Source organism: Lepidochelys olivacea (genome assembly GCF_965140295.1).
Source record: "Lepidochelys olivacea isolate rLepOli2 genome assembly, chromosome: 2".
In the NCBI taxonomy this organism is placed as follows: domain Eukaryota; kingdom Metazoa; phylum Chordata; order Testudines; family Cheloniidae; genus Lepidochelys; species Lepidochelys olivacea.
In genome coordinates, this window is record NC_140412.1 from 228,290,290 (window position 1) to 228,302,319 (window position 12,030).

General features: G+C 40.7%; 1 protein-coding gene across 6 annotated transcripts in view; it reads right to left on the reverse strand.

The window, feature by feature from the left end:
* Positions 1–12,030, reverse strand: part of ADAM22 (ADAM metallopeptidase domain 22) — a 193,756-nt gene that overhangs the window by 54,856 nt on the left and 126,870 nt on the right. For all 6 annotated transcript variants that reach the window (XM_084621591.1, XM_084621590.1, XM_084621588.1 and 3 more), the window contains exons 8-9: positions 8,981–9,051; positions 3,812–3,886 (exon numbers count right to left, since the gene is read on the reverse strand). In XM_084621591.1, the coding sequence (XP_084477717.1) occupies positions 3,812–3,886; positions 8,981–9,051 (146 nt within the window). The remainder of the gene's footprint in view (positions 1–3,811; positions 3,887–8,980; positions 9,052–12,030) is intronic.

The following is a 12,030-nucleotide window of genomic DNA, read 5'->3' on the forward strand; positions in this document are numbered from 1 at the left end:
TTCAGTTGCTGGAGATTCCAGAACAATCCTAAGAGAGAATGACCATCTGAAGTACAACTCCAGCTCCAGGAAGGAGGCTGAGGGGCCTTGTAAACAGGGGGAAGAAAAACCTACTAGGACTTTGATACAGACCCAGAGTGGGCATGAACTTGAGCTACTAAAGAAATGAGTTTCACTCTGCAAAAAGAGTTAATAAACCTACAAAGGGGATAAGTGCTTTGACCTAATCTGGTCTGTGTAATTGACTGGAACAGACCAAGTGGGTGCTGTGAGCAATGCACTTTTAGGACCACAAGGGGATACTCTGAAGGCAGTTCACCATGACACAGGGTACCAGAAATTGGCTGTGAGGCCTCCTCCTCTCAAGGAGGGAATCTGAACAGCAGGGCATAAACAAACCACTGTGGGACATTTACCCTTCCAAATCTGCATGGGGGGGGGTCCAGGAACAACTGCAGGAGGACCAGCTCTCTCTTTTTTTAAGGCATCCAGCAATTGGAACAAGACAGATGTTGGAAAGGAAGAAGTCATGGGGTTGTAATTTAGGTAGTCCCTCTTTCTCTCCTTAAGCTGAGAGTCCTCCCAAGCTTTTCTCCTTGGAACTGAGGTTGTAACTTAGGCCAGCTATTGGGGCATAGCCAGCTTCTCCTACTGCAGGCCCCTTTTCCCAATTACTCCTCATGCTCAGAGGGTTCACAAGGTTACCCTTCTCCTGCTGTGAGGCAGGAGGCAAAAACTGGGTATATCTTTGCAGGGCTGTGGCCTTATATTGCATTTTTAAAGTTATTTGATCTGAATTTAGAATATTTTAAAAAACCCTTTACAAAAACTAAACCCCCAAAATATTCTCAGTACTGGTAGTTGCACTACAGAAGAGCTTTTTAAAAGAAATATTTTACCTCAGCTAAAACTAATTTGTTACCATGCACTGGACATGCAGAAATATTACAAAAATTGTATCTTCCCTTATTGTTTGCAGTGTTGTTGTAGCCATGTTGGTCCAAGGATATAAGAAAGACACGGTGGGTGAGGTAATATTTTTTATTGGACCAACTTCTGTGTAAGATCAGAAGCTCGTTTCTTCCACCAACAGAAGTTGGTCCAATAAAAGCTATTACCTCACCCATCTTCTCTCTCAAATATAGTAGTTATTTAAACATTATTTTCAGTTATGTTTTGAGAAGTTTTTCAAAGACACTGGACGCTGTTATCTACATTTTCACTTTTGTTTTTAATTCATCACTGTTTACAATATCTTCTTAGAGAAGAGGATAGGGCAGTGGTCCAGGGTTCTGGTCTCAGCTCTGCCACTGATTTACTGTGTGACCTTACGCAAATCACATAAAGTTTCATTTTCAAGGATTGCTGAGCTTCCACAAGTTCAACAGAAATAAGTGGCTCTGACAATGCTTAGCCCATTCTGAAAATCAGGCCCTGAATCTCCCCATACCTCCATTTACGTATCTTTGAAATTAAGATAACGATGCTTACCCACATGTACAAAGGCTTCAAGATCTACAGATGAAATATTCTATATACATGCTAATTATTCAGAATCAATAGTAAAAGACAGGAAACAAAATGTATTTTCAGACCATTTTTGTTCTTTTCAGCAAACACTGATATTTTCCAACCAAAATTTCTCCTGGAGACATTTGGTTTACTTCCTAGTTTGTAACCCAGTTACTTGAGCACATCTCTAGAAGTAACTGCTGCTGAAGATTCAGCACTGATCACTCACTCTTTGTTTTTAGATGATTGCCTAACAGGGGAAATTGTATTGGGGTTTTTTGTTTTGTTTTGTTTTTAATTTAAATCCATCTCTCCATCATAGAGAAATTAACAAAATGTGAATTTTTATGCATTACCAGGCAATACAAAATTTACAGTAAGGCAAAGTTTGGGTCTAAACGACCAGACAGTGTATATGACAGTTTCTTTCCAGCTACCATAAGATACATCGATCACAGATTAGAGTAAGAGCTAGGAAACTGCCTGTGGGTAAAGTTACATCCATTTAGAATTCTGCAGTATTTGATGGTTCTGTCCAAGTTCTATAGTCACAGTTTATATTCTATAGGATATAAAATGAGAATATTAAGCAAGAAGTACTTCAGAGTCAATGAGCCCTGGGAACAGCTTGCTTACCCTGAACAGACAGATTCCAACACTGATTTATCATGTCTGTGAAATCACCAAGGTCTGGTCTACACTTAAAAGTTCTATCAACGTAGCTGCATCGCTCAGGGATGTGAAAAAAGCTGTAGCTATGCCGACCTAAGCCCCAATGTAGTCATGGCCAGGTCACCAGAAGAATACTTCTGTTGGCCTAGTGACCTACACTACAGCCTACAGCAGCATAGCTGCAGCGCTGTAGCATCGACATGGCATAACAGTACATACTCAGCTGGGCAGGAATTCAGCAATTATAAGGCGCTGCTGTTTGTGGCCTCAGCAAAAAAAGGAAGAAGGTAAGTTAAACAGATATATATGCTAGCATATTATCTAATTCTAATTGTTTGGACATTCAGCAACATAATGTGTGATCCCTAAAAAGATACTAGGTGCTCAGAGTTCAGACAGTGTTGTAAATGCAAGAGGATTAACAAAGTATACTGCCTAAAATATAATGAATACCTCTTTCTAATATGTACCCAGGTTCATAGTGTAGGAAAATGAAATAATCACGGTGTTTATTCAATTAACAGACATTTTACCAAATGTTTTTAACCAACAAGAAAATTAATGTGCAAAAGTTTAAACAGGAAACAGCTGTGTTCAAATGGGTATATCATGTAGCAGGCAATGATGCCTGCTCTTCTGGCTCAAACACAACCACTATAATAAAGAAAATTCTGAACACCAACTACCATCTTCTGTTGTGAAATAAAAATCACTGTCACCCTCGACATTATTGCTATGCTCACCCAACACAGGGGTCAAAGGAATAAAGCTTTGTTATTTAAATTATTTAAGGATGGCCGTGTATTCCTTCTAGAACTTGACGGTATCTTTGCAAATGTGGACATTGCTTAAGAGAAGCTGTTCATAATTGAAAAAACCCTAGGGAAGCAGAACAACTATAGATCTATAGATTTTAAGGCCAGATCATCTAATCTGATCTGCTATATAACATATGCCATAGTATTTCATTTAGTTACTCCTGTATTGACCCTATCATTTGCATTTGGCTAACCAATAGCTTCCAGAAATGCAGTCAGTCTTGATTTAAAGACTTTAAGAGATGGAGGATCCACAACTCCTCTTAGTAATTTTTTCCAATGGTTAATGACCATCACAGTTAAAAAATTGTGCCTTATTTCTAATTTAAATTTATCTGGTTTAACTTCCAACTGTTGATTCTTGTTATGCCTCTCTCCACTAGGTTAAAGAGCCCTTTAGTACTGTAACAAAGTAAGTGAGATGCATTCTCATTAAAAAAAAAACCAATGATTCTGCGCACAGTCACTAGTAAACTGCAGACTAACATTATAGATTGTTTAGTTATTATAGGTAAATATTATGTACCATCAGCTTGGAGTCAGATATACAGCAGGTCACTCTGTGTCAAATTCTTGTTCTGAACATTTTTTAGGTCTAATTCCGTTCTCAGTTATGCTGGTGAAAATCAGGAGTAACTCTACTGGAATCACACAATGATATAAGTGAGATCAGAATCAGCCCCCCAGTCTTTAGGACATAAACCGTATTAATAAGATCATTGGTGTACTTTATTGTTTATGCCTTGAAGGCAGGTAAGACAATAATAAATTATTGATGTATTTCACATAGCAAAGTATGCAAGTCTTACCATTAGATGATCATTCACAATCATTAACTCAATGTATTTTGTTTCCTCCTCAACTTTACGTGAAATCTGATGAACCTGCAAAAAGATTAACAAACAATAGCTGTTTAAAGGGCAACTGGAAATGAATCTTAATTTGCCACATCAACAAGGGAAAAGTTTTGATACGGTCTCCCACAGTATTCTTGCCGGCAAGTTAAAGAAGTATGAACTGGATGAATGGACTATGAGGTGGATAGAAAGCTGGTTAGATCATTGGGCTCAAAGGGTAGTGATCAACAGCTTAATGTCTAGTTGGCAGCCGGTATCAAGCCGGTTTTGTTCAACATCTTCATTAATGATCTGGGTGATGGAATGCATTGCACCCCCAGCAAGTTCGCGGATAACACTAAGCTGGGCGGAGAAGTAGATATGCTGGAGGGTTGGGATAGGGTCCAGAGTGACCTAGACAAATTGGAGGATTGGGACAAAAGAAATCTGATGAGGTTCAACAAGGACAAGTGCAGAGTCCTGCACTTAGGATGGAAGAATCCCATGCACTGCTACAGGCTGGGGACTGACTGCCCAGGGCTGGCTCTAGGATTTTTTCCGCCCCAAGCAAAAAATTTGCCTCCCCAAGCTCCGAGAGCACAACTGCCCAAGCAAAAATAAAAAAAATTAAAAATGGTGATCGGAATGCCACCCCTGGAATTGTGCCGCCCCAAGCACGTGCTTTGCTGGTCCCTAGAGCCAGTCCTGTGACGTGCTAAGCGGCAATTCTGCAGAAAAGGACCTGGGGATTACAGTGGATGAGAAGCTGGATTCGAGTCAAGAGTGTGCCCTTGTTGCCAAGAAGGCTAATGGCATATTGGGCTGCATCAGATGGAGCATTGCCACCAGATCAAGGGAACTGATTATTCCCCTCTATTCGGCATTGGTGAGACCACATCTGGAGTATTGCGCTTTTGGGCCCTCCACTACAGAAAGGATGTGCAAAAATTGGAGAGTCCAGCAGAGGGCAATGAAAATGATTAGGGGGCTGGGGCACATGTCTTGTGAGGAGAGGCTGAGGAAACTGGGCTTATTTAGTCTGCAGAAAGGAAGAGTGAGGGGGGGATTTGACAGCAGCCTTCAACTGCCTGAAGGGGGGGTCCCAAAGAGGATGGAACTTGGCTGATTTCAGTGGTGGCAGATGACAGAATAAGAAGCAATGGTCTCAAGTTGCAGTGGGGTAGGTCGAAGTTAGATATTAGGAAAAACTATTCCCCTTCGAGGGTGGTGAAGCACTGGAATGGGTTACTTAGGCAGGTGCTGGAATCTGCATCCTTAGAGGTTTTTAAGGCCTAGCTCGACAAAGCCCAGGCTAGGATGATTTAGTTGGGGTTGGTCCTGTTTTGAGCAGGGGGTTGAACTAGATGACCTCCTGAGGTCTCTTCCAACCTTAATCTTCTATGATTTATATTAATTCATCTCCCTGTGTTCTCATTTATTATGAATGCTGCCATCCTTCCACCATTTTAAATTTATACTGATTGTAGCACTATTAAAAAACGATTGTATATTTGTATGTATGTCAGATCTGTCTGTGTTTCCAAGCTATAAATAGGGACAATCTTTTAACTCCACATCTGGTCAGCAGATTATTGTTGGAGGGTCAACAGGAAAATTATATAATAAATGTATATAAAATGTAGTATGTCCTCTGCCCCCGTTCCCTCCAAAATAGGTGTAAATCCTACAAAATAAACTTAGAACTTTCTAAAAGAACCCTAGATTTCTGAGAGAGAGCCTAAACAGTGTCTACATCTTTAAAAACTTTTTTGGTACCAATTGTAAACTCACAGAATTGCTACAAACTCTCAGAATGGCACAATTAACTATTTTTCCCCAAAAAGCCTTTTTGTAAGGGCTGTACTGCTTATTCAAATTCTAAATCAGTCAATCAACTATCATTAATACACAGTCAATTAAGTGTCACATTTCCTTCCAGTTTACAGATGTTCACAGCCAGAGTAAGCCAGTACGCCCTGGTACGGTGTACCAGTAAGAGCCGGTGTGCTGTACCGGGACTGGCTTTCCCAGAGGGCAATTTAAAGCCCTGAGGTAGCGGCGGCAGGGCTCTGGTGGGGATTTAAAGGGCCCCGGAGCTCCAGCCACCGCTACCGCCCCGGCCCTTTAAATCTGCGCTGGAGCCCTGCTGCCGAAGCTCTAGGGTAGGGGTGGCGCTCTGGAGGGGATTTAAAGGGCTGGGGCGGTAGCGGTTGCCGGAGCCACAAGCCCTTTAAATCTCCACCTGAGCCCTGCTGCCGAAGCCCTGGGGTAGCGGCGGCGGGGCTCTGGCGGGCATTTAAAGGGCCCCAGAGCACCAGGCCCCGCTACCGCCCCGGGGCCCTTTAAATCCCCACCTGAGCCCTGCTGTCCGAGTGCTGGGGTAGCAGTGGTGGGGCTCTGGCAGGGATTTAAAGGGCCCTGGAGCTCCAGCCGCTGCTACCACCCCGGCCTTTAAATCCCCGCCGGAGTCCTGCTGCCCGAGCCCTGGGGTAGTGGCGGCGGGCCTCCGGAGGGGATTTAAAGGGCTGGGGCGGTAGCAGCAGCTGGAGCCCCAGGGCCCTTTCAATTCCCGATGGAGCCCAGCCGCCGCTACCCCAGGGCTCGGGCAGCAGGGCTCAGGCGGGGATTTAAAGGGCTCCGGGCTCCGGCAGCCGCTACCACAGTGGAGCCCCAGGCCCTTTAAAGCTCTTCCAGAGCCCCGGGGTAGTGGTGGCAGCCAGGAGCCCCCAGGGCTCCTCAGTGATTTAAAGAGCCTGGGGCTCCACTGCAGTAGTGGCAGTTGGAGCCCTGAGCCCTTTAAATTGCCCCCGAGCCCCAGGGCTCCCAGCCGCCTCTGCAGCTGGTAGCTCAGGGGTGATTTAAAGGGCCCCAGGCTCCCAGCCGCCACTACCGCAGCTGGAGCCCCTGGCCCTTTAAATCAAGATTTAAAGGGCCCGCGGATTTAAGGCCCTGCCTCTTCCGGTTGAGGCCATGCCTCTTCCGGTTGAGGCCACCCGCCCTGCTCAGGACTCCGGCGTAGCAGTAAGTCCTCTAACTTACTTTCAACCCTGTTCACAGCCACGTTTCTAAATGATGCCTTTATTTTCCCTGTTCTTCCCAGCAGAATTATGTTATTATTCTTGCTGTAAATCTTGAGCAACTACTTCTTGTTTGTGAAAAGTCAGACAATCCCTCTAGCACTATTTGATGTAAAGTGAATTTCACAAAAGTTATTTATGTGACCCATTTTTTTTTATTTGCCTGTTTTTTTTCATGGCAGTGAATATGCGCTTAAATTTTATTTGAGCCGTTTAGTCTTGTTTTTCATTCAATACCTGCTTCTTTTCTGGGATGTGTTTGTGCATGTATCATACTCATGGAGATAATCATGATAGCAGAGTATCAATACGAGTATATATTTCTAAGTGAATTTAGTGCTCATAAAAGGTCATGTAATGCCACCTTCTCCTCACTGGTCTCCCCACTTCTCATCTCTCCCCGAACAGCTGCTGCTGAAATCATCTTCCTCTTCTGCTGCTTGCACCTTCTCACTCTGTGACAGAATGTACCCCTTTGTCCAAACCTACACATTATAGTAATAATCTTTGTACAGTGTATGTCTTCTAAGGTACCATTCGAAAACTCATAATTTGGTGATCAATATTGTTCTGATAAAATATGTGTGGCAACATTGTATGTGAAGTTTTATAAAATTCCACTGCATGGTGTTCTTAACACATGTTCCAAATTGACAGGTTTCAGAGTAGCAGCCGTGTTAGTCTGTATTCGCAAAAAGAAAAGGAGGACTTGTGGCACCTTAGAGACTAACCAATTTATTTGAGCATAAGCTTTCGTGAGCTACAGCTCACTTCATCAGAGTAGCTCACGAAAGCTTGTGCTCAAATAAATTGGTTAGTCTCTAAGGTGCCACTAGTACAACTTTTCTTTTTGTTCCAAACTGAGGTTGGCAAACAGATCTGTGTGCTCTGCTTAATTTGCACTTAAGCAGTAAATAGAGCAGTGGTGGACAACCTACAGCCTGAGCTCCACAAGCCCAAGTCAGCTGATCTGGGCCAGCTGTGCATATTTAATTGGTGTGTAGACATAGTCTTCATAATCAGTGATGTCAGAGATACTGACAGATGTAAAACGCAATACAGACACATTACGTTTGTCCATCACCAACAGACCAGCAGCATCTCTGTGCAATGCCCAGGTCTAAAATCAGAAACAAGGAACTTTTGCAAACTCCGAAGAGTGTTATATCTGCCTTACCATAACCTCTGACTGAGCTCCACTAAATGCATATCTGTATTATCAGAACAAATTTAAAAAGTGGCATATATATTTTACATGGCTCATTGTGCTATGGGAGATTTACTTTTTTTAAAATAAAAGCTACAAGGAGTATCTACTCAGAGCACATTAAAAATCTGAACTTTAGTGAATCTTGTGGAATAAAAAGTTGGTTTTTAACCTGGTCATAACACTCATCCCAAATATACAGGATCTATATTATATTTTCATACTTAAAATAAATGTACACAATTAATGACCTCTCACAATAATAAACAAGAATGGTGCTTTCAGTTTACAATAGTAAATTTTACTGCTGCGTTTAGTCCTGCTTTTCTTTCATATAACTACATGACTTGCAGCTACTCTGTTAAATGCAATTTTCTTTTCAATTAAGGAACCAAACACTATATTTCAAATTGGTACAGTATTTCTAACTTCAATTAAAGAACAAAGATCATTTCATTCTAGAGGTAACAACAACATCATAATCCCCAGATGTTGCAGTTTGACAATCCAGAAATGACAGAATAAATGGAGCTAAAGTTTGCAAGAGGAAAAGGCATGGCAAAGCATGACAACATCAAAATGATTTGGGATGTCTGTTCGTTCTCTTGAAATTGCGTTTCCAGTAGCTCGTGGTTGCATGATACAACACAGATGCGTAGCGCCTAAGAAGGGATTTCTTCAGCAGGTTCCAGCAATGTTACCCAGATGTTAGATACTGCCTTTGCAACTGTTTTTATTTATTTATGTAGGTCTCATGCTAAAACAGTATGAGCAATAGGACTTCATCTGGAGAGATTCCTTTATTAGCTGCAAACCAAGTCTGGTGGCACATTCTTTAGAAATTGTACGGGCACATACCTGCCTTTTACTCCTTTTGTGTCTTGGCTTTAGAACAAACTTCTGTGACGTGGTATTCATTTGCCAGAATTCTAAGTGGAAAACAAAGACAAATACATCACTTTTATCAAATATATATCACTTCACTCCATAACCTTGGGGCAGCATGAACAAAATATGGATATTTTCATTTTCTGTGAATTAGATCTGATAATGATTTCATTTTTCAATTCTTCTTCTAGAAAGGAGGCAACATTACAGCTACTTATCTTAACAATAAAGAAATTATAAAAATTCTGCTATTAATAATGCAGGTCTGCTAATATAGCCATTCTGTGGACTACATCCTCAGAAGGTGTAACTGATGTTCAAAGACTAAATTTCACCAAATACTGTGTGGTGAATATTATTCGTATGGTGCTACCATAAACTGAATCATATTTTCTGGAATGCAGGAAACAGCCACACTTGCAATGGCTACATTAATTCAATTTGATTTCTCTTTGTGTTAATTTATGGTTTAAGGTACAGTATTCACAGGGTATAATACATATTAGAGTTGGGAGAGACCTTTTGGGGTGTTTAGAATCCCCACTGTCAGTATGATATTACCCCACACTAATCCCACTAGGTCTTTAATTTTTTAAAACTTCTAATCATGAGCACTGAGAAGTTTATTCTTTTGCCAAATCCCATTTTACTAGGTGCTCATAAACCCCAGTGATAGGTACAGTATAAGCTAAACAAAACACAAGGACCTCACCATTTTTAATATCCAACCTGAACTTTTCCCTCTTTAGTTCTAGATTCTTATTCCTTGTTTCAACGGTGTCTACTGCAGACAGAAGTCCCTTTCCTTCACTTGTATTATCAGCTCTCGCATTTTTATAGTTTTTGCATATCTGTTTAATCACCTTTCAGTGAGACTACATGAAAGTTCCAGCAATCTCTCTCATTTTATATCATATCCTCTTTAATATTCTAATTTCCCTTCTCTGCTCTTTCTTTACCTTTTGGAGGTACTAATCATGAAGGGCTGAGAACTGTTTTCCGTATTCCAGAGTAATTTTTGCAAAGCCAGTGAAGAGGGCTGTGCAAAATTAGGCACTTCCAACTCACATATCTTTCCACTCAAGGTTTGATTTTGTAAGGAAATCCCAAACCACCTGCGTTCACATTTGGTTATAAACATTTCCAACATCTCCACTTCTGCTCATACTGCATATACTTTATACCAAGAACTGCATTTGTACACATGATCCGAACACCAGGATAAAACAACAATGCAGATTCAGAAAGTGAAAGGATGGCAATGGCTGCTAAGACCTAAAACTCAAAGTGGACCTGCATGTTTTACTGAACTACATCTAGCTATAGGACATCAGGTTGTAGTAATCAAGAGTTTCTAATGAAAATACATATCATAAGAGCTCATCTCCCACAGTGGTGTATGAGCAAAGCACAGTCACAGATGTTATACTTATTGTTAGAGCTAAGTGAATAACTGATTTTTTGGTTCGATGGCCCAAACAAAAAAATCCGAAATGATTTTTTTCCCCAGGACAACCAGAATCAAATTTTTTCATTTTTTCTCACTGAAATGTAAAACTGAATATTTTTTTAAGTCAAAAAATAAATGTTGTTCAATCCAGAATGAAATTGCTTTCTGTTGTTGTTGTTTCAGTTTTTTGCTTTTTAAACAAAAATTAATCCATTTAGACTTTTTAAAAATGTTCTTTTCTTCCTGGGCGAAATTATTTGCCAAATCTGACCCAAAATCATGAGTACTTTCTGTTCACGAAACTGCATTTTTGGCAAATTAACTATTCATCCCAAAAATTGTTGCCCAGCTCTACTTATAAACTTTCTCATCAGACAATGTCTGGTACTCACTTAAGATCCAATCCTGCAAAAATTTATGCATGTGAATAACTTCACTCATGAAACATTTGAAAAAAATGGTATTACTCATCTGAGTGAAGTTATTCACCTGCATAAGGGTTTGCAGGGTCGGGTCCTCAGTCTGTATTCCACATATGTTCTGCATATTCTTACAGTTCTTCTTATAGAATAGAAAATGTGAATACTTTTGAAGACATTTTGCTGCAGTACAGCACCTGAAATGCTAAGTGAAACATGGTCTTCAATGAGAGAATAATAGGAAGATGATCAAACTAATTCAATCACAGCCAGGGTCAGCTAACCGGGGCTTGTGTTATCCCTGATGGCCACTACCCAGATCTCACAACGAATCAACACGAACCACTTTCAAATTTACTGTTACTTGTCTGTTTTCTGTGAGTGCATTTATATATCCTACCTATACTTATATTGTAGATCCAATCCATGTTTTGGTGTCATGCCACCAACTCTTAACTTTTGATTTAAGGATCTGTAGGGCTGCCAGAAGTCAAATGGTAAAATTACAACTTTTTAGTCGGTGAAATAAAATATCTTACATTTATACAGCATCTCAGACTACTTTAATAATTTACAAACTATTTAAGGATCATTTCACCTACCATAAAAATGAAGTCATATCTGGGGTGGAATGTAGCAGCTTTGTAACAGCACACAGTAATACTTCACAACATTTTACAAGTGAATGATAATGACGAGAACATGCATAGTGCTTTCCCATCCCAAAGTATCTCAGGAAGAGTACCATGACCAATTGAAATCACAAAAGAAATTGAAATAGAAATAGGGATGTAACAAACCAACTTGGAATTTGATAACTCCTACTTTGAAAAAGTTCTATGAAAACTTTTATGGCCACTGAAGATCATGACATCTACTTTGTCTCATCTGAAAAACAGCACCTCCAAGGGCATAGTGTCTGCTATCATCATGCCAGAGCACTGACTGATTTAGTATGGACTCTGAGGAAAAAGTACCACCTACTGAATCGCCAGCCTCTTGAAGAGCCCTGGATTTCTCTCTTCAAAGTCCTAATCCTCCACAGCCAGTGACATTTGACAGGTGCATAACATAAAACGGTGTATCTGCTGGCCATCACACGGAGGAGTATAATTTATTCTCTAATAATATTTTTTAATTCCCATGGAACA